Source organism: Peromyscus maniculatus, chromosome 8 (genome assembly GCF_049852395.1).
Source record: "Peromyscus maniculatus bairdii isolate BWxNUB_F1_BW_parent chromosome 8, HU_Pman_BW_mat_3.1, whole genome shotgun sequence".
Lineage (NCBI taxonomy): Eukaryota > Metazoa > Chordata > Mammalia > Rodentia > Cricetidae > Peromyscus > Peromyscus maniculatus.
Genome location: NC_134859.1, coordinates 19,057,160 through 19,081,564, shown reverse-complemented (window position 1 = coordinate 19,081,564; position 24,405 = coordinate 19,057,160). Strand labels below are relative to the sequence as shown.

Below are 24,405 nucleotides of genomic sequence, written 5' to 3'. Positions count from 1 at the left end.
ATACATTAAAAAATAAAAATCACTTGTAACAGATGTCAAGACATCTGCATAGACTAACATTACGGAATTACTTTATGTGTGATTAGCAGATGACAATTCTTTGGTTTTTGTTTTGAGACAATTTATGTATTCTTGGCTGTCCTGAAATGCACTATGTAGACCACACTGCCTCCCAAGTGCTGGAATTAAAGGCATGCACCACTATGACTGGCCAATGATTTTGTGTTGTTTTATTTTTGTTTTATGTGCCTGTATGTCTGTGCACCATGTGCATACAGTGCCCAAGGAGATCACAGGGTATCAAATTCTCTTGGACTGCAGTTACAGATAGTTGTGAGCAGCCATGTGGATGCTGGGGGTCAAATTTGGATCTTCTGGAAGAACAGACAGTGCTCTTAACCTCTGATTCATCTCTCACCTCTGAAAATTACAGTTGTTGAATCTACTGAAGGGTAATTTGACTTCATTAGATGAATCCTTCAACCTTTTCATAGATTATTTAAAGTAAGTTGAAGGAATATGTATCTTCTGGGTGTGAGGGTTATTGTGACTTTAACAGCTCAGGAATTGAGGGAATTGGATCCAGTTTTTGATTCTTGCATCCAAGGACTTTGTGTGCTACACCTGTAATGCTGATGTCAGATATTTGTGACAAAACTCATTCTGTTGCTTGGTAGACATTGACCCCAAGGGCACTGTACATTCGGAGCACTAGCTTGTGCCTTCAGCTTGCTTAATTGGTCTGTCAACTTGGTAGGCGTTTCTCAGCTGGACCTTGTACTCACTAGCTAGATTAACAGTCCACTTTCAATATGGGCAGATATACCCTTTGAGCTCAGTGTTTGACTTCGGGAACCCAGCCACAGGAATCAGGGACTAACAATGTGCTGATTCCACCAGCAAATCCTAACATCTAAAACCAGAGGACTGACCTAGAGTCTTTCGTAGTCAATGAGAACCATATTGCAGAGGGTGCTGACTGAAGTGGAAGTCACAATAGGCAGTGTAAAAACCAGGCTGGAAATTGTGTGGTGGTGGCACATACCTGTTATTTCAGCAGCACTCAGGAGACTAAGGAAAGAGGACTAAACTATGAGGTATGCCTGAGTTACATAGTGAGACCCTGTCTTTTAAAAAAAAGTAGTTCAGGCAATAGTGCCTCCCAGCAGTTGGGAGGCAGAAGTAGGCAGACCTCTGTGAGTTTGAGGCCACCCTGGTCTACAAAGCAAGTTACAGAATAGCCAGGACTGTTACACAGAGAAACCCTATTTCAAAAAAGAAAAAGAAAAAAAAAAAAGTATGTGGAAGCAAATTCCACTTATAATAATATCCACATACAGATTTGGAAGAATTTATACCAAATGTTTAACTTTGGCACTCTCTGGGTAGATGAACCTTAAGGTGTTTTGTTCCTTTTTCTTATCTAAAACTCCTAACTCATCTGTATTAATTGCTAAGTAATTAAATCAACTACTAAAGGATAAAATAATGGAAAACTTAGGTCAAGTGGATCATGAGTTCAAGGTCACCCTGAGCTACAAAAATGAGACTGTTAAAAAAATCGTATTTATTAAACAAATATAATAAATCATAATTAGGCCTTGGGCTCAGAGAATAAATGTTCAAATTTTCTTATGTATCTACTTATATGTCGCTACCTACACTGTGGTTAAAACTTCAGGTTCTGACGACAGGTGGTGGTGGTGGTGGTGGTGGTGGTGGTGGTGGTGGTGGTGGTGGTGGTGCACACCTTTAATCCCAGCACTTGGGAGACAGAGGCAGGCGGATCTCTGTGAGTTCGAGGCCAGCCTGGGATGTAGAGTGAGTTCCAGGACAGGCTCCAAAGCTACACAGAGAAACCCTGTCTTGGGGGAAAAAACAAACAAACAAAACAACAACAACAACAAAAAAAAAAAAAACCTCCAGGTTCTGAGTTTGTGACAATTTCTTTATAACTTGGCCTTAGCCTCTAAGTCTACATTGTCATCAGGATGACACATAACATTACTAATCTCACAGCTTTGCTAAAAAACACAAAATGCACAGGAATATGGAATGAACTATGGTTGGCATAATGCCTAGCAGTGCTGATAAATTACTAGAGATATAACAGGCCTCCTGAAAGGGGCCAGCAGACTATGTATCCTCTGCTTAATTCTACAAGACTCTTCTGGGCTCTGAAAGCCGTGCTGGGAATCCTGACAGGCTTTTTAATCAGGGAAGGGTGCAGGCAAGACCAAAGGCAGCATTTCCAGCCTGTCAGTTTCCTAGGGCTTCTTCCTTCGATTGATATGGAGGTACTGGTTCACTCTGTTAATAAGTTAAAGCTCAGTGCTCAGGAGCCAGAGGTCAAAGTCTGACGCCCCAGAGAAGCGCCCCTCCCCCACTGGGAAAGAAAGTACACTTTTCGGTCACACAAGAAATAGTGTTTATTTGGAAAACAGTTTCAAAATTAACTCCCAAATTCAGAAGCCACAGCCCAACATATATAACCAAAGTAAACGAGGCAGGACTTCACCAGTTGCTCGATTAACAAAACTTTTATCTGATTTTGGGACGAAGTGCCTTCCCTCTTAAGAATCAACTGGAGTGCTCTGTATAAACAGCATTCTAAAGGTTAGTATCATTAATGAATTACTTTCCTTTGCAGTTTTCAAGTCTTTTCGCTATAGACTTCAGAATGGTTTACAGAAAAGTCTATTCAGTTCAGTTTTAGAGACAAAAACTACAGCCTCTCAGAGTTTAGTTTAACACATTTCTAGGGAAGCATCACATATCCTTTGCCTTGGTTATTCCCATTTCTAATCCCATCCCAGTCCTTTTAGGTCATGTTGTTTGTTTTTAAGGATCCACCTTCTTTGATATAGACCTAGCAATCTCATCACATAATTGTTAGATTTTCATTAAGATTGTCATTTAGTTACCTCCACTTGCTTCTGTCTCCCTTCTCTTTTGACACTCTCTAAGAACATTCAGTATTCTGACCTTTCCACCTTGAACCTCATACTAACCACCCCGTCTATTCCAGCCTCGATCTCATCATTTTCTTTAACTGGCCCAACTCCCTTTGGAGTCCCGGTCAAGATAAGGTCTCCTTCTTCCAAGGTTATTATCTTGGAAACGTAGCTGATGATGTAGGGGATGGAAAAGATCATAGACGATGTTTTGCCTTCCTGCCTGAGCTCACCGTTGACCTTGAGCCACAGTCTTAGGGCATGAGGGTCAGGGATCTTCTCCTTGGGCACGAAGGCGCTGACAGGGCAGGAGGCCGTGAAGCTCTTGGCCAGGGTCCAGGGCAGCCCCTTCTTCTTGCACTCTTCCTGCACATCTCTGGCAGTCATGTCCAGGCACAAGGCGTAGCCGGCCACATAGTCCATGGCGGCGGCCTCGGGGACGGCTTGACCACGCCTGCCCAAGAGCACTCCCAACTCCACCTCGTGGTGCAGGTTCCGGCAGTAAGCGGGCATTAACACCGGTGAGCCCTCGGGAGCGTACGCGGTGGACGGCTTCAAGAACAGCACAGGCTCGCTTAGCACCGCGCTGCGCATCTCCTTGACGTGGTCTGCGTAGTTCCTCCCCACGCACACGATATTCTTGCCCCATTCCCAGAAGCGAGACAGTGGCTTGGGGGAAGCCATGGTACAACCTTGCGTCACGTGACCGTTGACTCCCCGGTCTACGGCGGCCTCGAGGGGACAGCTGCCTTAGGACGCTGTTCGACCCTTGCTTGCGCAGCAGCGGGACGCTGAGGGCAGCTAAAGGTCTCTGCGCGAGGGCAACGGCCCGGAAGAGACCAGGAGGCGTACGCTCGGCCTCCCTTCACCGTCTACACCTACTTCCAGACCCGGTCTCCGGGCCAAGGCTGCCAGGGCACGGTAGGGAACATTTGGGGCAGGAGCTGCTGATTGGCTGGGGGCGGCACGGCGGCGCGAGACAGCCCCTGGTTGGCTGTGAGCTCTATGGGCGGGCACGGTTGGAGTGAGGGCGCGGCGTTTAGGTAAAGTGCAGGAGCTGGTTGGCCGGGAGCAGTGCGAGGAGGACACTGATTGGTTGCAGTCGCCAACGCCAGTGTTGATGCCCACGACGCTGGTGTTGCGGACTCCGCGACCCGGCTGTGCACCCGGTGGGTCATGGTGCTGGGTCTCGGGCCGCGGTGCGTCCAGAGCCTGTCAGCGCTGGGAGCCGCCTGCGCGCGCCGCGGTCTGGGTAAGTGTGTCTGGGCGCTGACGCGGCGCGGCCCGGTGCTGGCAGGCCGGACGTCGGTTGGGCGAGCCTTCGCCGTCTCCAGGCGCAGGTGCTGAGCGCCGCCGCCGGGCGGTCTAGAAGCGGGGCCCGGCGTGTTGAGGGCCGTCGCGTAGGCGGCTGGCATGGACGAGTGGCGCTGGCAAGGGCCGGGGCAGAGGGCGAGCATCTGCTCCTACTCGGCCGGAGTAGGACTCCAGTTGTGGGGTCGCGACCTCAGTTTCTAAGCCAGCTGCTTTTCCTCTTGGTGTCCAGCCGATGTGGCGACAGTGGGTTGCCAGCACCCCGGAGCTGGCCGTCCTGAGTCCAGCTAGCAGGGAACTTGAAAGCAATTGTGATTCAAAGTGCTCGGTCCATCTTTACTAAGAAGCCCGCTCGTTGAGAACCCCAGAAGTACAGGTCTCTCCAGTTAAGGAATTCATACCCCTTAGTGTCGCTGCTTAACGCAGCGCTAGACGAGGATACAGTTACTGCTGGGCAGCGCCGCTTATGGGAGTCCGCAGCTCAGCATTAGGTGCTGCGAAGCCCGCCCGGTGAGAAGAGGCAACTCTCTGAAAGTCTTGAGTTTTAAAGAATGTTATGAGCAAAATAAAACGTGTCCGTGGATTTGATCTCCAACACAGGCTGCAGAGCTGTGACCTCAATTCAAGCAAAATGTCCCTAGTTGCAAACTGAGGACCTGGGAGCATCTTCTGGGCAGTGTCAGGCTAGGTGGGTTAGGAAAAAGGTTTCTGGAGGTGCCCTCGGTGGGTGAATTCCTTCTTTAGGAGTTATCGAATCTTCTCCAGGTTACCATCAGGCTCTTTGGGGACCTAGAGTCGGGTGAGCACTAATAACAATGTTATTTAACCATACAGTGTTTGCAGTGCTCTGCCAGGAAATACATAAACGGGCTCATACCACCTGTTTCCACCCTTCTGCCCCCCATGGGCTTGGACAGTGCCAGGGCTTAGGGAGTTCAGAGATTACAGAAACCTGATCTCACAGAAATGTTTATTTTGCTGAACATGAGGAGAAGGGTCTGGAAAATGCCCAACTGGGATTCTGTCCCTTCCACTGCCAAAAAAAAAAAAAAAAGAGGCTGAGATAGAAGGGTTGCTGAATTTAAGGCTAGCCTGGACTACACAGTGAGTTTTGGACTACACAGGGCTATAGAGGGATAACTATTAAAAGGAGAAATGGAGTTTAATGCAGTGACAGAGCACTTCCCTAGTGTGCTTAAAGTCCTGGGGCACCCGGGGCACCACAAAACAAACAGTGCCATTTGGTTAGTTTTGCTGGTCATGGTTATTTGAGTTGATGGTATCAGCTATCACAGGTCAAAGCTGTTGTTTTCTGGGTTTGAGAGTCAGAATGCCATTGTCTTCTCCCACCTTGTGTGGTTCTCCCTCTTGAAAGCCAAGAGAGAGAACGTTTCTGGAGGCCCCATGTGTTTCAGGTTGAATGAGAGTCTTACCGCTGAGAATATTTGGCATCTGTTGACTGGGTGGAGTCGAGTGTACCTTTGTCCCCCAGTCCCTCAACCTCCTCGGCGCACCCCAGGACAGTCCTTGCTTGAATGATCGTTCTGTGTCCTTCACGCTTGAGTCTCAGACAGCCAGCTTCTTATTTCCAGGAGCTGGCACTGTGTGTGTTTTCCTTTATGTTGGCCATTTAGTATAAGACTCTGGCTTCTCATCTGGGAGAGGCCTGAGAAGGGTTGTAAGTCCAGAGGACTGAACTCTTGTTAGTGCTGAGGTCGTGGCTGGAGGGTGAGCCGCTCCGCTCTGGTGCCTCATTCTGCCTTCCTCAGGTTTGAGTCACACCACAGGCAGGTAGGAAAGCCTGTAAGAACTCTTGAAAAGAAATAGCAGGATTCCAGGTCTAGCTTGAAGTGTAGCTCACTTGCCTTGCATGTGTGAACTCCTGGGATTCTGCCCCTTCCACTGCCCCCCAAAAAAAAGTCTGAGACAGAAGGATTGCAGAATTTAAGGCTAGCCTGGACTACACAGTGAGTTTTGGGCTATACAGGGATATAGAAGGAGAACTATTTAAAAAAAAAACAAAAAACAAAAAACAAAAAAAAAAAAAAAAACAAGCAACCAAACAAAACCTAAAAAACACCTCCCTCAAAAAACCCAGAATAATAATTCCGTATCTGCGACGGGCTGACTGACTTAGCCTCCGCTTTCCTGGAGGATGTGGTGAAATGGGATATTCCCTCACAGGAGCTGGGGAAACAGGCCATCAAAGCACTGGGTGGAAGGGGTATGGCTGCCCTGAAGTCTTGGGAAGCTGTCCTTGTAAAGCACTGAGCTTCCTCCTGTGTGTTTTTGTTTTGTTTTGTTTTGTTTGGAGCTGAGGACCAAACCCAGGGCCTTGCACTTGCTAGGCAAGCACTCTACCACTGAGCTAAATCCCCAACCCCTTCTCCTGTGTGTTTATTCAGGTCAGGCCCTACTGGGAATCTTACTGTATCACACAGATTTCAGGAAGAGTCTGACTGTGGAGCAAGACATGATGAAGGTTGAGCTACTGCCTGCCCTGACTGACAACTACATGTACCTGGTCATTGATGAGGACACCCAGGAGGCTGCCATTGTAGACCCAGTGCAACCCCAGAAGGTGCGTGTGTGTGTGTGTGTGTGTGTGTGCGCGCGCGTGCGTGTGTGTGTGTGTGTGTGTGTGTGTGTGTGTGTGTGTGGCTCCTGTTGGCTCCCCGTGCCTTGTCAGCCAGCACCCTGCCTTCGTCCACATGGGTTACAGCCACAGGGTCTTTACAGCTTTGTGGACGCTGGGTGGAAATTAGTTCACTCAATACAAAGTTGTGTCTAGCTGCTGGTAGATGGGGCAGTGAGAAGGGTCGGAGAGACCACAGGCCTCTGCGGCAAGCCTGACACACACTTTTAAACCTTGTGCCTGGACGGGTGCGAATCCCGAGAGCCTACTCATCCGCCATGCTTCCGCTCCAGTGCTGTGAATGACCTCAGTCAGAGCTGCCCGGGCTCAGGGAGGTTGTGGGTGGCACCGAACAGTTAGGTTGATGGAGAGAAAAGAAATGCTCCTGCCTGTTGTCTGGAATGTGGTCAGTCGTCGGGGTGGGACGAGGCTGGGCACCCCCTCTGCAGGCAGGTGAACCAGGACCAGAAGTGTGACTGAGCCTCTGTTTTGCCTCCCCTGTGCCCGTAGGTTATAGAAACTGTGAAAAAGCACCGTGTAAAGCTGACCACAGTGCTCACCACTCACCACCACTGGTAAGTGCCAGGCTGTGCATGTCCCTGTGGGTGGGACCTGCTGTTCACCGGGGAAGTCACTGTACACAGAAGGGGCAGAGCCTTGAGCAGGGAAAGATTCTAAGAACACACCAAGGCTCCTTCCTTCTTCCTCTTGGGCCATTGCCCTCTGAGTTCTGCTAATGCAGCGACTTCCAGGTAAGGTATTGTGACGTGTGACGAGGAACAGGGGCTGGGGACAGACCCTCAGGCACAAGTGTCCACTGCTGCCCCTTTAAAGCTAGGCTTCTCTGGTCACAGGAGGACCCCCAATGGCTGCCTTTCACATATCTTAGGCTCATAAAAAGTGGTGCTGGCATCCATCCATGTCAGAGAAAAGAAGAGTAGGTAGGCATTAGTATTTCTTAAACAAATAAAACCAAAAAAACAGCAAAATGAAGAGCTGGAGGGAGGTGTGAGTTTAGTGCTCACCAGTCTATATAGTGAGCTCCAGGCTGTGAGACCCTGACTTTTGGGGGCGGGGAAGGCTGTTTCCAGAAGTGTTGACTGGCTTTTGTTGTATGGTTGGTTTTGGTGTTTTGCGACGGGATTTCACTCTGTGACGCAGGCTGCCCTGGAATTTGGGGCTTTGGTTCCTGACTTGTGTTATTCTTTTGTTTTTTATTTTTGAGCCAGGGTCTCTGGCTGGCCTAGAACTTGCTTTTTGGATCTTTTAAGGCTCCTCAGTGGCAGAAGAAATGTTTGTTAGGCTCTCGATTTTCTTTTCTAAACGACTCCACGGAGAAAGCCAGAGCCTTTCTCTTTGACCCGGTCTTGGGTATATCAGAGCCAGGAGCTCCCACTGACTCCCCTGATGTAAGCAAAGCTTGGAGCTGAGCCGCTCAGTCACTGTCTTTGTGTCTGGTTTAGCCAGGCCTGAGGTCCTGCGTGAGGCTTCAGCACCAGGGACAGGGAGTTTACCTTAGCCTTGGCCTGTGCTACACATTACCGCTGCTCTATTTCTTGAGGCTCCTTCCCTGGGCTCCCGGCTGCTGACACTTCCACCTTTGGGGGTCTGGGAGCGTCTGCCCTGCAGCCGTCAGACACTTTCCACACGCTGTGTTTTCTCTTCCACCTCAGTAACTACTGCTTCAGATGCCTCTCCTGAAAACGTGGAGGATTCTGGCTTTTCTATCACCTTCTCACGTGTATGTCATCGTCCAGCCCAAGGCTGAGCTACAGGTTTGGCCTGTGGCTCAAAGGACGATCAAGTTGTGTTATTGCTTGTTGGTAGCGACATTTGAAAAGGTAGGGGATGAGGCGATGGGCCTCCCTGGCCTGTGTCTGATCCCCGTCCTGGAGGCAGTGGAGTAGAGAGCCGGGTCACTTGTTCCTCCTGTTATCTCACAGCCCTGCTGTTCCATGGATTGTTTGACTCCGGAGCGAAGTATCCAAGGGACTGACAGGGGACAGGTGTTTCCCATGCCCATCTTGGAGCTGAGGGAGACTCACAGTGTGGGGATTCTCCTGTCTGCCTGTACCATGGCCCTGTCCTCTGTGGCTCACTTTTTTAAAAGGCAAAAGGACTCCCTGGGGAACTGTGGGAATCCCCAGTTCTAGGAGGTGCCACCACCCTGGCTGTCCTGTGGTGGCAAATTCCCTCAGGTGGGCATGGTTCTAGAAGTTCGCAGAATAGCTCAGTAGTGTTGGCCGAAACTGGGATGCGCATTTGGATTACCTGGGAGAACTTTGCAATCCCCACAACCTCCTTGGTGCCCAATCCCTCACCTCAGGAGGTGTGGTAAGAGTGAGGCTTCCGTTCAACTCTCCAGGTTCCATGGAACCATGCTCTAGCTGTATGTGGTCAGCCTTCTCTGTTCAGGGGTGTGCTGGACACCTGGAAAAGTTGTTTACAGTGTTGCCAAATGGCAGGTAAAAAGTGGTTCCTGGTTGCCTGTTTCTACTGAAAAATGCATAGGCAAAGTGAAATTTGCTTTTTGGCCCAAATTCCATTTGGTCAGGGGCTAAAGGCAAGCGAGCAGCCCCTCCATCTCATCAGGTGACCCCAGGCCTCCTGCTTGACTTCTAGGGACCATGCTGGAGGGAATGAGAAGCTGGTGAAGATGCAGCCTGGACTGAAGGTTTACGGAGGTGATGACCGTATTGGGGCCTTGACGCACAAAGTCACACACCTTTCCACACTGCAGGTACAGAGTGAGCCCCGGGGAGAGCTCTCGGGAGGCCCTGCCAAGACGATAGGCCCTCAGGCATCATTTGGAAAGGGGGCTGATGAGGCAAGGGCTCCCTAGGCGTGTCTCAGCGTTGCTTGAACAGACCTCTGTTTATGAGCATAGTGAAGTCAGGCGGTGGTGGTGCACGCCTTTAATCCCAGCAGTCAAAAGGCAGAGGCAGGCAGATCTCTGTGAGTTCGAGGCTAGCCTGGTCTACAGAGTGAGTTCCAGGACAGCCAGAGCTACACAGAGAAACCCTGTCCCAAAAAAACAGACAAACAAACAAAAAAGCAAGAGCATAATGAGAAAATCAACTGCAAAGTGTGACTGGACATCGGGAAGACCACAGAGTGGGTCTCTGAGTCGACTGGAGTCAGTAAGGCCTCTGGGATCCTTTGGATTTCTTGGATGTGACAGTGGAGTTGTGTGGAGATACCCGCCTTTGTTAGGACATTTGGGGAAACTGGCCAGAATGTGAGCAGCGTGAGCAGAGAGAGGCTGCAGATGTGCAAAGAGTGTCGGCCTTGCTGACTGTGTCTGAGGGATGTCTGCATTACTGGGTCAGCTTTAGGTTTGAACACTTGATGTAAAGAGCTGGGAAGGTGGTCAGAAAAGAAGTATCTGTTCTGGGGCAATGCCTGGTTTAGATTTGGCTCAGTTCTGCAGGCAAAAACAAAATTAGCCTTTTTGGGTTTTATCCTTGAACAGACACATCTGACCTGAGCCCCACCTTAGCGGAGATCCTTTGGCCCCTCCCTGTCCATATCCTGGGATGCTCTGCCGGTGTCTAGAATGTCTGGACTAAGCGTATTCAGGATCAGGAAGGGGCGTCACAGCAGCGCTGCCACTTGTGACGTTCTGGAAAGGCTACTGCTGGTCGAGGCTCATCCCGGCACCTCTGTTTCAGGTGGGGTCTCTCACTGTCAAATGCCTGTCAACACCCTGCCATACTTCGGGACACATCTGTTACTTCGTGAGCAAGCCAGGCAGCTCAGAGCCCTCTGCTGTGTTCACAGGTGAGTCGGAGAGGGTGGGGGTGGGGTGGGGGTTCATGTGAAGACTCTCTTTGGCACTGGCTCCTGTGAGAGAAGCAGAGGCTGCACCTTCTCCAGCCCCCCATCGCATAGAGGGAAGCCACAGCCCCCAGGATGGAGCCTGGGGTTTGCTCAAATACAGAGTGCAGGGGTGCTCTGTGGGTTGAGTCTGGGCGGCTGCTGTGTACCTGGCTGCTGCACCAGGTGTTTGAGGGAGATGGCCTCCATTGCAAGGTTCACCACCCGGCAACCTCGACCCTCATCCTCTAGCAGCCAACAAAGGGACATGGGTTGGAGTGGGGCTGGCTGAGGAAGGCCCCAGGGGTTCCAAGTATCCTTCCTGCAGCCTTGTAGAGAGCCCTGTGATCTGGGTTAGGCCAGCACAAGGCAGCCTCAGTCCTGGCCTGGGTGACATGCACCCAGGGACCCTGCAGAGCCAGAAGCCTGGCTCAGAAGTGGGTGGTCCACATGCTGGGGCCTTGTGTGCAGTTCACACTCAGTGCAAATAGGTGTTGTCCAGAAATCAGAGGAGTTTTCCCCTTGTGAAGTAAAACACAAAACCATGCAGGTGCTGATTGGGAGCCTGGGAAGCAGAACAGCCTTCCGACAACGGCACTCAAATGGTCTGCGTGGACTGGGGGCTGGGAAAAGAGTGTGCCGCAGAGGGCCGGCTCCTGCCTCTCAGAGTTGTGATGTCGTGTGTGAGGATGTGCTGCTGTCCCGTGACAGCCTCTGGGGGTTCAGAGCCTGGCTGGGGGACATGCCGGCATGTCCTAATGAGGTCACAGCACACTTTCAGATGGGAGAAACCCTGGAGCAATAAATACTGAGAGGGAATTGGGTGAAGACTTGGAGCTCTGTTCTGTAAACATGAAATTGCCCAGGAATCTGAACTTGTTTTTAAACATGCTGGTGGGGGGTGGGGCGAGGAGGGGTGGGATTCCTTGTTTTGTTTCCAGACGGGGTCTCTGTTGCCCAGGCTGGTCTGGAACTTGTGGCAGTCCTCCTGCTTGAGCCTCCTGAGTGTGGGGATACAGGTGTGAACCAGCACACCTGACCTATCTCCTCAGCCCCATTCTATCTGATGGTGCTGTGGATAGAACCCAAGGCCTTGTGTATGTTAGGCAGATGCCATACCACTGAGCCCAGCTGAGGCTGGGGCTCTGACTCTGGCCTGGGAGGTAGAAGGTACCAAGTGTCATGGATGTAGACCCCACAATGTCCTGCACTTTCTGTGACTGTTGGTGGGCAGCACCTGGCATGTTGGGTGAGGTCTCTTCAGTCATTTTATGGCTGCACACTATGCTCTGGGACAAGGGAGAGATCTGGCATCAGCAGTGAGGCCCAGTGATGAAAATGGACTGTTGGGAGCTCAGGAAATTTGAGGTAGCTGCCACTCCAGCTGATCTGAGGGGGACAGGAGGAGGGAGGGGAGGCGGGGATGGCTGAGAGGGTGTGGTGGGAGGGCCAGGCATCTTCTGCAGCTGTGGTGTGGGATAAGGCCTGTTTAGGCTGAGATAGGCAGGCTGGGCGCTGAGACAGCGGGCGGCAGTGCTGGGCACAGACTGGGCAGAAAGTGCTCAGGATCTCAGGTTTGGGATCCCTCCTCATGGCAGTCGGGGAGGCCCAGGAGCAGAGCCAGGTACCCTGGGAAGGGGCAGCCAAGGTGTACAGTCGCACCATGAGTAGAAAATGGCCACAGCAGAAAATCCAGGGTGCGTAGGGAACAGAAGTGGCCAGGTTGTCCTACTGATGCTCGGGTGAGGCCAAGATCAGTGCTAGTCTGGGGACCAGGGAGGGGTGCCTCAGGCATCCCAGCAACAAAGGGAAAGAGTATCCGGAACATGGATGCCAGGAGAAAGGGGACATCCCGAGATTCCAGAAGGGCCCAGGAGGGCTGCTAAGAGGTGGGAAGTGAACTACGTTTGTGATGATTTCAGCTATGGTGGGACTAGGGCCCTGAGAGCGGGCCAGGGTGCCTTGGGTTTCAGGTCCAAACAGTGAGTTAATGGCTGTGGTTGAACCTGGAGGCTGGCCGAACGGAGAGCTGTGGATGGCCTTGTGCCATGTTGGGTGAAGATGCCTAATGGTGGTGGTGGTGGTGGTGGTGGTGGTTGGCTTTGGGTTATGTTCTGGTGCCTGTTCGTAAGTTTGGGGTTAGCACCAGGTACAGAAGGCCGGGGTGTGAGCTAGCCCTGAAGGACGCCGTTGTGTTTTCCAGGGGACACATTGTTTGTTGCTGGCTGTGGGAAGTTCTATGAAGGAACTGCGGACGAGATGTACAAGGCGCTGCTGGAAGTCTTGGGTCGGCTCCCTCCAGACACAGTAGGCCATGCTTCCCTCTCCCAAAGGCCCCCATGCTCCAGGAAGCAGCTCTGTCCTAGGCTGGACCCACTCTTCAGGCCCAGGAACCGTCCCTGCTTTCACAGCTGGTCTGTATGTGGTGGACCCCTCGCTGGCCTCCCCTCTGAGCTGAGGGGGAAGCAGGCAAAGCCATCCCCTAGCAGTTTTTTGTTCTTAATCTGTGTGTGTCCCTACAGTATCCTCTAGTTGCGCTCTGTACGGGGTGCCACGTCAGGCTGAGACGTGACATGGCCCTGAACCCTCAGGGTTCCCAAGGGTGGATTAATCACTCAGAGCTCATGTCTTGGCTCTTTCTTCAGAAAGTCTACTGTGGCCATGAGTACACCATAAACAACCTCAAGTTTGCACGCCATGTGGAACCCAGCAATGCTGCCATCCAGGAGAAACTGGCCTGGGCCAAGGTGAGTGGGTCCCAGTCCTGGAGCACGTCCTCGGGGCCCGTCATGGTGCAGTGCCTTCCCGAGGGGCTGGATGCAGACACAGCACTATCTGCAGAGGAGGTGGCAGCTGGGTGTCACCCACGCAGTGCTGGTCATGCAGCAAAGTCCATCTGGAGGGCCCAGTGCGGCCTGTGGACTCTACATCTTAGCATCAGAGCTCTGGCCTCAGGGTCCAGCTGTATTCCCCACATACAAAGAGAGAGTCATTTGGACCCTCTGTGAGGAACCTGCTTCTGCAGTCACCCCGACAGTGGGGGATCTCACCTGAAGGGGCTATCTCCAGGACAGCACCCGTGAGCTACCACAGCACAGCCCAAGGCAGTGGGCTGAGGGCTGTGTTAGACTCCAGGGCTCTGCTTCCCTGTCACTCACTGTAAATGTCGTCAGTGAGAGCTGGGCATACTTGGGAGGTTCCGGTGCGGCTCCCTTCTGATGCCAAGTTTAGGAAGTGGGCTTCATTGTCTAAGTCCATCGTTGTGGTTTAAGATAAATACCTGTCCAGCATCCTTTCTAACTCAGGAAGGGATTTACAAAGTCATACTAGAAAATCGAGTATACTGTAATCCCAGCACTCGGCAGGGAGACAGGAGAATTACAAGTTTGAGGCCAGACCAGGCTACATAAACACTCTGAGTACCATACCAGCCAGGACTACGTAGTGAGACCCTGTCTCAAAAACACAAACAAAACCAAAAAATTCAACTGGGATGGTGACATATCTTAGTACTTGGGAGGCTAAGTGAGGCAAAAGAGTCAGGAGTTCAAGGCCAGTCTCAGCTACAGTGTGTGTTCTTAGCTAGCCTGGGCTACATGAGACTATCTCAAAACAACAAATTCAAATGCTCAGTCAGGTGTGGTGGCACATATCTAATCCTACTGAAGAGCTGAAGTAGAAGTGTTGCAAGTTCAAGACCTGCCTGGGCAGCATATCAAAACCATCACCACCACCCCCTATATTCATACCTGATTCTTAGAATAGGCATTTAATATTCACATAAAGACCACACTGTATGCACACTGTCCATACCATAATACCACTCTGCAACTTATTTTGTTTCCTTATTTCCTCTGGGGATCAAAACTGGGGATCAAACCCAGAGCCTCACAATGCCAGACAAACTGAACTTTTAAGGGTAATTTGCATGCATGAGAATGCCCTGAATGAAATCTGTAGTTAGATGAACTTTGACAGTGCACATCTACATAATCCCTGCCCTAGTCAAGCTAGAGAACACTGCTGCTTTTCTCTGCAAGGCACTTTTTAAAGGTTCAGTTTGATTTTTTTTGTATATGAGTGTTTTACCTGCATGTGCCTATGTGTATCACATGCATGCAGTGCCCATGGAGGCCAGAAGAGGCAGACACCAGAAGCCCTGGAATCGGAGTCACAGGTGGTTATAAGTTCCCGTGTGGGTGCTGGGAACTGAACCCGGGTCCTCTGCAAGAGCAGCAGCTGCTGAGCCGTCTCCCCAGCCCCACCAGTCGCCCTTATCTAAGGCTCCTATAGCAGAATCATGATCCCCCTCAGTTCTCCCCACTCTTGCTCAGCCTCATCCTGAGGCCTGTCCCCAAAGCTGGTTTTGTTTCTGAGTACATCCTGTGTTACGTGGCTCACTGCAGGAGTTCGTCCATTGTCTGTGGGTGAACTCTCTGTGTGCTTTTCTGTGTTTTTAGGGTTATGAATAAAGGTGTTGTGAATGCTTGTGTGCATCCTTTTGTTCATGCTTTTTTTCTTTTCTGCTCTTGGGTATATGTTTAAAAGTGGAATTGCTGAATTGCATAGCCAAATGTTATGTTTAACTCATAAACTGATTTTCAAAACTTGAAAATTTGACCCTCCTGTTTTAAGTTCCCCTGTGAACCCTTGTAGTTCCTGACACTTTGCATGCTGGCCAACCGTCAGTGCTACTGGTCCCTTTCATAACCCTGGGCTGTGTGTGTCCTGGTGGGGAGGGAGGGAGGGAGGGAGGGAGGGTTGGTTCATGTGGTGTCTGCAGCCGCTGTTCCACTCTGTCCCTGAGGCCTCCATGATAGCCGGACAATAGTTGGGCAAGAGTTCCTGGAGACCCCCTAGCTTAGAAACTCAGGTTTCCCTCGGCTCTGTTAGCATTGTCTCTGCCGTGGGCTGTGGCACTCAGGAGCGAGGCACTCAGGCGAGGTGGTGGCCAGTGCCCTCCAGCACTCTACTGCTTGGCCATTCTCCAGGCACTTAGTGGGAGCTCGTGGCAGGGGGGTGAGCCCTGCACACTGTGCCAAGAGCCCAAGTCACTTACGGCTCCTCATGCTAGTTTTCTTGTGGGGAGGGGGCTGCCGTCTTTGCAGTGTGCTGTTGTTGTGTGGAACCTAAACCTCCCCGTATGAAGACAGGATTGCCTTTCCTTCAGAGACAGCACAGGCAGGAGCAACATACTGGTGGCGGCAGCAGTTACTCTCGGGGGCAGAGCTGGGGACATCTGCTAGTCCCGTCCGTCCGTCCGTCCCCCCCCCTCCCCCCCGTGAGCCCGCCCGTCTGCACTGCACTGCCTCTCTCGCTCTGCTTTCTAAGACAGACTTGAGTTTAAAGATCACTGCGGGATTGAAAGGTGGGACGTGTTGATCCCTGTGTGACAGTGGCGTCTTTTACAGGAGAAGTATGCCATCGGGGAGCCCACTGTGCCGTCCACCCTGGCAGAGGAGTTCACCTATAACCCCTTCATGAGAGTGAAGTAAGATGGTGTGGCGGGGCCCTCTCTTGGCCTTCCCTTCCTGTGGTAGCTCATGGCTTTATGATTTTGTCCAAGTTCACCCCAGCAAAGAGATGAACTAGGGCTAAACCAGCCTGAAGTGAATGGGCCTGACCCTCACACCCCACCTTTATTAAGTGTACCCAAGAGGCAGGCTTTGTTCCATAAATGTGAGGATACGCTTTTCTTGACATCTTGGCAAGGATGTGGGGGACCCATGACCCATGAGGGGTGGCTTTTGGAGAGCTTCTTTAAGGATCCGTGAAGCTCTGGGACTCTGGGCTGGGTGGGCGTTTGCATATTGCTGGGAAGACCTGCTTGGCCTAGGCCTGGCTGTTTTTCTGCCTGAGGATGTCCCAGGCTCTGCTTCCAGCCCGTTCTTATCTCTTGCCTATGCAGGGAGAAGTCTGTGCAGCAGCATGCTGGTGAGTCGGACCCTGTGACTACCATGAGGGCCATCCGCAGAGAGAAGGACCAGTTCAAGGTGCCCCGGGACTGAGGCACCCAGGGACGGGGACTTTTAAGAGACTGTCCTGCTGCCCGTGCAGGATCTAGTCTGCTTTTATTGTAAGTTAATCCAGGGCCCCTAGCTTGTGTTATCAATGTTCTAATGCATATTTATAAGAGAAAAGGTTAAAGGTATTTATTCCCATAACCCTGCTTATGGACTGACTCTACATTGTCTCTGTGGTCACCTGACATCAGTTTGCACCTAGCTTCTTAGAGTGGGCTGAGGCTGGGCATTCCACCCTGGCTTCTTGCCTCTTCAGGGAGAAAGTGAGCCTGCACTCTCCTTGGCTTTGCCTCCCTCCTCCTCTAGCCTCTGTGGCCCATCCAGTCCCCAGGCTCTGGATGCTCAGGTCACATTGCAGTTAAAGTAGTGTAGGTCTGAGTGGAGAGAGCAGACACAGATGCCCAATGACACCGAGGTCCCTGAGACAGGTGGAGGAAGAATTTGAGACTGGGGTGCCTGGTCTAAACCCCCAGAGGACGGTTGATCTGTGCTGAGTGAGGTCAGCGTCCTTCAAGCCTGTCACAGCATGTGTATCCTGCTGTTGGCATTGCTGGCCGAGCCCCCAGGTTCTAGTTCACCCTACCCTTGGCTCTGCTGGGGCCTGTTTCCTTCAGCTGCCTGGAACTTTATCCTGCTGTGGATCAGGACACAGGTGTTCCAACCTGAATCCCTGTCACACAGTTCCTCTATAGAGACATGTGGGGTGGAGCTATTAATTCTGCCAGTGCTTTCTCCCCGGAGGTGGCATGGAATGGAACTTGCAGATTGTCCCCCATGGTGGTGCATGCGATAAGTATTAAACCATGTGTGCTTGGCCAATCCTGCCATAGCTCTAATAGGCACCATGGTTCCCACCAGCCTCCAAATAAATGCGGTGTCCCTCTGTGAGCCTCAGTGTGCAGAGATCTCAGAGCCCAGATGTCTTCTCCACAATGTGTATGCGACCATGCTGCTGTGCCATGCCCAGTGTGTTTAAACGTTCTGCACCACCCAGCACCATGTGGCCAGCCCGGGGGACATTTGGCATGCCCGCTCTGAAACATCAAGTCCTGAATAAGATGGTTTGCATGTCCAGCTTCTGTCCCTCTCTGCCCACCCCAGCCACTCACTCTGGTGACCTGGGCACCTGACCTGAGGGGTAACAGACACTGAGATCTGGCAGGGAGTTGATCGACACAAGCCTTACTGTCCAGGGACGAGGAAGAGAGAGGAAATGTGCGGCATGTGCTCACTAAGACCTTGTAGATCTGCGGCCGGGGAGGCCTCACCCAAGAGGTAGTGTGTGTGTGGAAGTGTGGGGAGGGGCTTACAGGAGGGAGGTAAAGCAGGCTGGAGTGAGAGGTCAGAACACATACACATCTGGGGTAGTGATGGCGGTAGGCCTGAGTTCCAGGACAGCCAAGGCTACACAGAGAAACCGTCCTGAAAAAACAAGGGGAAAAAACATATGTAAGCTGGTGGTGGCGGCACTCAGAAGGTAGAGCTGGTGTTTCTCTGAGTTTAAGGCCAGCCTGGTCTACATAAAGAGACTATCTCAAAACAAAACCAAATTACTTTTAATTGAGGTAAAAAAGTAACACAAATAGCCATTTAAACTGCAGTGGGGCCCTGACTCCATTTCCACCCCACCCCACCCCCAGTTGGTATCAGTGTTCTGTGTTCCCACCCCTCATGAGCTGAACTTGTAGTCAGTGTCTGTCCAGGGGAGAGGCAGGCTTCTGGCCTGTCCACCACTGTGGGGTGTGTCTTCAGGGCTAACAAAGGCCAGGGCAAGAGTAAAGGACTGGGCCGAGCGGTGGTGGTGCACACCTTTAATCCCAGCACTCGGAGGCAGAGGCAAACAGATTGCTGTGAGTTCGAGGCCAGCCTGGTCTACAGAGTGAGTTTCAAGACAGGCTCCAAAGCTACACAGAGAAACCCTGTCTCGAAAAACAACAACAACAACTAAGAAAGAATAAAGAAGTGGGTGGGGCAGCAGCGGGGTGCTAGCACCTGACCTAGAGCTCAGGGCTGGCTCTGTCCACCCCTCAGTGTGAGCATCAGAGGCAGGGGAGCACCGCTGTCTCCGACTTCTAGTCTAGCTGATAGTCTAGTGTGTGGACTGGTGTGTGTGGAGGGAGACAGGGCGTCTGAGGCCCACGGAGCCCAGCCGCTGTCAGTGACCCTGGCTGCACGGGCTCTGCGGCCTTGTCCTCTGTCCCAGACGTGGTTTCCGGAGTCCCCGGGATGTAGTGAACGGGCAGAAAACAGTTCCTGCTCCAAGACTGACTCATCCACGGCAACTGGAGATGTTGGTGTTACTCACTTCTTAGATGGTGTTGACCACTTCTTAGATGTCCCTCAGCAGTCTCGGGGACAGCTCATGTCTCAGACCATATGCCAGCTCAGAGAGGCTGAAGTATACAACCAGTGAACCCCAATAAACATTTCTAAATACTGAATGAGTCAGGAAGTGAAACTGGAACATGTACTAAAGTGACACACAGTGCAGGGGGAGTGTGTGTGTGTGTGTGCGCGGGTGTCGTGCATGGCTGGGATTGAACCCAGGGTCTCAAACATAGCAAGCAAGTATTCTACCCTTGAGCTCTATCCTTAGTCCTAACAAGTTTATAGCTTTAAACACCTATTTGAGAAAGTAAAAGGTCTCAAAAATGCAGGTTTTACCTTAAGCAAGAAAACAAGTGAGGCCCAAAGGATCAGAGGAGAAGCTGGAGCACTTCCTGAGCACATTCAATGCCCCGTCCATCCCCAGAGTGAGTCAGACATTAAAGTCGACAAGATGGCTCACACCTGTAACCTCATTTAAAAGGCTGCCACAGGCTGGGCGGTGGTGGCGCACACTCGGACGCAGAGCCAGGTGGATCTCTTGAGTTCAAGGCCAGCCTGGTCTACAGATCGAGATCCAGGACAGGCACCAAAACTACATAGAGAAACCCTGTCTCAAAAAAAAAAAAAAAAAAAAAGGCTGCCACAGAAGCGTTGTCTGGGTTTGAGGCCAGCCTGGGGTACAGAGCAAATTCAAGGACAGACTGAGCTACAGAGTGAGACTTGCCTCAAAAGTTCACCTACCCCTCAAAAAGAGTGGAGATTGGTAAAACAGAAAATCAAAAGTGCTTTGAAGAGAAACCAAACATTCTTACACTGATCAAAATTAAAGATTTTTAAATTTTTAATTTAAAATTTTTAAAAATTATAAAAATCATCAAGGAGGAAATTACTCTTGCTTCTATGGAAGTTATCAGGGTTTATGAAGTGGTTCTAGGAGAAAACTAAAATGAAATGGACAAATCCCTAAACTTATGTCTATAAGTCACCTCAACTGGCCAAGAAATAATTAGCTGGGGTGCCTATCAGCTACTTGGGAGGCTGTGAATTGTTTGAGGCCATCTTGGGCAACATAGCCAGACGTGTGTGTGTGGGGGGGGGGGGGGTAGGCTTGTTTCATTGACACTGGGTCTCTAGCTGAGACTGGTCTCAAACTCAGGATCCTCCTGCATCAGCCTGAGAGGGAGAGTGGGGCGGTTTCTCAGAAGATTGGGAATAAGTCCTCCTCAAGCTATACCACTCTTGGGCATATACCCAAGGAATGCTCAATCTTACCACAAGGACACATGCTCAACGATGTTCATAGCAGCATTATGCGTAATAGCCAGAACCTGGAAACAACCTAGATGCCCCTCAACTGAAGAATGGATAAAGAAAATGTGGCACATATACACAATGGAGGACTGACTACTCAGCAGTAAAAAACAATGATATCATGAGGTTTGTAGGCAAATGGATGGAACTAGAAAATATCATCTTGAGTGAGGTGACCCAGACTCAGAAGGACAAACATAGTATGTACTCACTCATAAGTGGATATAGATATGAGGGAAGGGATGGCCAGACTGCAACCCACAACTCCAGAGAGACTAGCAAACAGGGGAAGACCCTAGGAGGGACACATGGATGACCCTGCGAAGGAGAAGTGGATGAGATCTACATGAGTGGACTGGGTGTGGGGGTGGCGGAGGGCAAGGAGTGGGGGATGAGAACATAGGGAAATGGGAGGGTCGAGCTGGAACAGGGACAGAGTGGGAGGGCAGGGAAGGAGATACCATGATAGATGAGAACATCACAGGAATAGGAAGAGTCAGGGTGCTGGGGAGGCTCTCAAGAATCCACAAGGATGACACCACCTTGGTCTGCTGGCAGTGGTCCAGAGGGTGCCTGGACCAGTCTACTCTGGTGGCCAGTCTAGTGAATACCCTAACTGTCATCATAGAGTCTTTGTCCAGTGACTGATGGAGGCAGATGCAGAGATCCATGGCCAGGCACCAGGCTAAGCTCCGGGAATCCAATAGATGAGAGAAAGGAGGGATTCTGCAGGCGCGGGACATTGAGATCATGATGTGAGGACATGCAGAGATGACCAGCCACACTGGTGGAAACCCATGAACTGTAGAATAGTGGCTGCGGAGCCCCCATGGGACTGGACTAGGCCCTGTGGATATGTAAGACAGTTGTGTGTCTTAAACTGTTTGGATGGTACCCAGGCAGGGGTATCGGGATCTGTCCCTGGTGCATGGGCCGGCTTTTGGGAATCCAGTGCCTGTGGTGTGACGCCTTGCCCAGCCTTGGTGCAGTGGGAAGGGGCTTGGACCTGCCTAGGCTCTGCTGACTCTTCATGGGAGACCTTGATTTGGGGGATGTGGGGATGTGGGGTGGCTAGGGAGGGAGGGCTGGGGGGTGGGAGGAGGAAGGAGGTTGAATCTGTGGGTGGTATGTAGAGTGAGTAGAAAATTTCTTAATAAAGAAAAATGAAAAAAGTGCAGCCCCAGCAAGATCCTAGCATATGTTTGAGAAAATAACAAGCAAGTTTTAAAATTATACAGTGATTCAAAGAAGCCAGAACAACTGTGAAAAAGAGCAAGGCTTTGGGACCTCAGACTACCTGAAATAGCAAGCCACAACAACGACAGGGTGATGCAAGGGCAAGGCTGGGCACCAGGCGGCTACGCCGTTATGCTTGTGGCCATTTGATCTTTGCTGGGTGCCAAGAACAGTCTTCTCAACGGACGGGCTGGGAGACTCGGGCTTTCGCAGGGGAAATATCAATGAGCTCATCTAACATGTGTAAATTAACTCAGATTGCATCAGAGAACCAAAGAGCCTTTAGACTCTGAAATTTAGAGGAAGGAGTAGTAGAAAATACAGGATTATGGGTTAGACAAGGTTCTTAGATATGACACACAAGTCTTGAGTCAGAAGAGAAACAGATTGATAGTCTTCATTTAAATCAGGAACTTGCAATAAAAAGACATTCTAAATAATCGACAAGTTACAGATGGGAAATTTCCAAATCTTATATCTGGTAACATGTGACACCCAGTCTCGAGTTCACAATGGAGTCTTAGAAAACACCACCACCCAGAGGCTGGAGAGGTGGCCCTGTGGTTAAGAGCGCTGATGCTGTCCGGTTCCCAGCCCCACACGGTGCCTCACAACTGTCTCGGCCTCCAGTTCCAGGTGATCTAATGCCATATTTTGGCCTCTGCAGGCACCAAGTCTGCATGTAGTACATATACATACATGCAGGCAAACATTCATAAAAATAAATACTTTCAAAACAAAAAGGGCAAAAAGACTATTAACGTTTTCACAAGTGATGAGAGAATGGCAAATAAAACACATTGAAGCCGGGCGGTGGTGGTGCACGCCTTTAATCCCAGCACTCAGGAGGCAGAGCCAGGCGGATCTCTGTGAGTTCGAGGCCAGCCTTGGCTACCAAGTGAGTCCCAGGAAAGGCGCAAAGCTACACAGAGAAACCCTGTCTCAAAAAAACAAAAAAACAAAAAACAAACAAACAAAAAAAACAACAACATTGAAAAGGGAGATGGCACAGTCAAGTCCTTGCTCGGAAAAACAAATGGATCTGTGTGCAGATCCTCACCCACCTAAAGGCTGTGTGGCTGTAACACCAGCACCGTAACATGAGGGCAGAGACACATCAATCTCTTGGGCTTTCTGGTCAGCCCAGTCAAGCCAGTGCCAGGGAGCTCCAGGTTCAGTTTGAGTCCTTGCCTCACAAAAAGTCAGAAAAGTGACCGAGGGACACTTGATGTCCTCTGGCCCCCACACGTATGCATACACACACCACACAAAACTAAAATACTAACATCCTGATTTTAAGTTATAGTATGGAGCAATAATAACATCAGCATGATACTGGAATAAGAACAGACATACTGATCAAGAGAATAGGTCTGAAGACCCAGACATAAGTCCACACAGCTATGCTCAGCTGATTTTTAAAATAAATTTATTTATTTATTTTACATCCAGGTCACAGTTTCCCCTCTTCCCAGGCTCTCCCCCACCCCACCCCTCTGTTCCCACCCCCCAATCCACTCCTCTGTTTCTGTTCAGGAAAGGGCAGGTCTCCCCTGAGTGTCAACAAAACATGGCGTATCAAGTTGCAGTAAGACTAAGCACCTTCCCATGTGTTAAGGCTGGGCAGATGACCAAGTATGAGGAGCAGGGTCCCAAAAGAGTCAGAGACAGCCCCTGCTCCCACTGTTAGGAGTCCCACAAGAGGACCAAGCTACCCAACTGTAACATATATACAAAGGGCCTGGATCAGTCCCACAAAGGCTTCCTGCAATCTGGCTCCTCCCCATCTGCTACAGGATTCCCTGAGCTCCACCTGATGTTTGCCTGTGTGGGTCTGTGCCTAGAGATTGGAGGAGTGGCCTAAAACCCATGCCAGGAGAGTCAGCCCACCCGATACTGCCTGGAGCATCAGGATCCACAGGCTGGATGACCCAGGGACCTAGGATAGAACCAAACATGACTGGAGGGGGGAAAAATGTCATGTAATGATGCCTAAGGATATTCTGTTATACACACAGATTGGTGCCTAGACCTGATTTTTTTTTTTTTTAACAGAGGCTAAAAATACACACTTGAAAAAAGACGGCATCATCAATAAACAGTGATGGTTGAACTGGATAGTTACATGAAACTTGACTCTTACCTTTTATCCTGTACAAAACTCAACTCTAAATGGACCAAGGAACTCAACGTAAGAGCAATTCCCCAAATCAGGGAATCCACCTCAACGTGCAGGCACAGCAAAGGTCTTTAGAACAGGACCCCGGGGGCACAGGCATTAAGAGCAACAACAGACAAATAGGAACACATGAAACTAAAAAGCTTCTGTACAGAAAAAGACACTGTCATGCTGGGCAGTGGTGGCCCACATCTTTAATCCAGGCACTCAGGAGGCAGAGGCAGGCAGATCTTTGTGAGTTCAAGTCCAGCCTGGTCTGCAGAGCAAGTTCCAGGACAGCCAGGGCTACACAAAGAAACCCTGTCTTGAAAAAAAAAAAAGACACCATCATTTGTGTAGAGAGACTGACACACTACAGAATAGAAAAAGATCTTTACCAGCTGTACATCTGACAGAGGGTTAGTATCTAGAATATAATATACAAAGAACTAAACACAACACAAAACAAAACTCTGAACATCAAGAAAACAAGGAACCCTATTTAAAATGGGGCATAGAACCAAACAGTTCTCAAAATATGAAATACATATAACTGAGATAGTAAAAACAAAACAAAACAAAACAAAAAACTAAATCAGGAAATTCACAGGCAAATGGATGGAATTAGATACA

General features: G+C 50.4%; 2 protein-coding genes across 17 annotated transcripts; one reads left to right on the top strand and one right to left on the bottom strand.

Moving 5' to 3' along the window:
* Positions 1–2,404: 2,404 nt before the first annotated feature.
* Fahd1 (fumarylacetoacetate hydrolase domain containing 1) lies at positions 2,405–3,671 on the bottom strand. Its single transcript, XM_006971644.4, has one exon. It carries the CDS (start codon positions 3,636–3,638, stop codon positions 2,973–2,975), a length of 666 nt encoding a protein of 221 aa, XP_006971706.1. The 5' UTR covers positions 3,639–3,671; the 3' UTR covers positions 2,405–2,972.
* Positions 2,478–16,880, top strand: Hagh (hydroxyacylglutathione hydrolase). Of its 16 annotated transcripts, none has more exons than XM_076577559.1 (9): positions 2,478–2,616; positions 6,671–6,846; positions 7,411–7,475; positions 9,523–9,640; positions 10,572–10,680; positions 12,920–13,134; positions 13,362–13,463; positions 16,128–16,207; positions 16,625–16,880. In XM_076577559.1, exons 2-9 carry the CDS (start codon positions 6,739–6,741, stop codon positions 16,722–16,724), a joined length of 897 nt encoding a protein of 298 aa, XP_076433674.1. In that variant the 5' UTR covers positions 2,478–2,616; positions 6,671–6,738; the 3' UTR covers positions 16,725–16,880. The 16 variants fall into 16 exon arrangements, with proteins under 16 accessions (XP_076433674.1, XP_076433678.1, XP_076433685.1 ...); XM_076577563.1 differs by having other exon boundaries at positions 2,486–2,616; positions 6,707–6,846; XM_076577570.1 differs by lacking the exon at positions 2,478–2,616 and adding an exon at positions 3,743–3,875.
* The last annotated feature ends 7,525 nt before the right edge of the window (positions 16,881–24,405 follow it).

Coding starts and splice junctions, on each gene's coding strand:
- Hagh (XM_076577554.1), top strand. CDS start 4,131: ATGGTGCTGGGTCTCGGGCCGCGGTGCGTCCAGAGCCTGTCAGCGCTG. Junction 7,476..9,522: donor CTCACCACTCACCACCACTG/GTAAGTGCCAGG, acceptor CTTGACTTCTAG/GGACCATGCTGGAGGGAATG. Junction 10,681..12,919: donor GCCCTCTGCTGTGTTCACAG/GTGAGTCGGAGA, acceptor TGTGTTTTCCAG/GGGACACATTGTTTGTTGCT.
- Fahd1 (XM_006971644.4), bottom strand. CDS start 3,638: ATGGCTTCCCCCAAGCCACTGTCTCGCTTCTGGGAATGGGGCAAGAAT.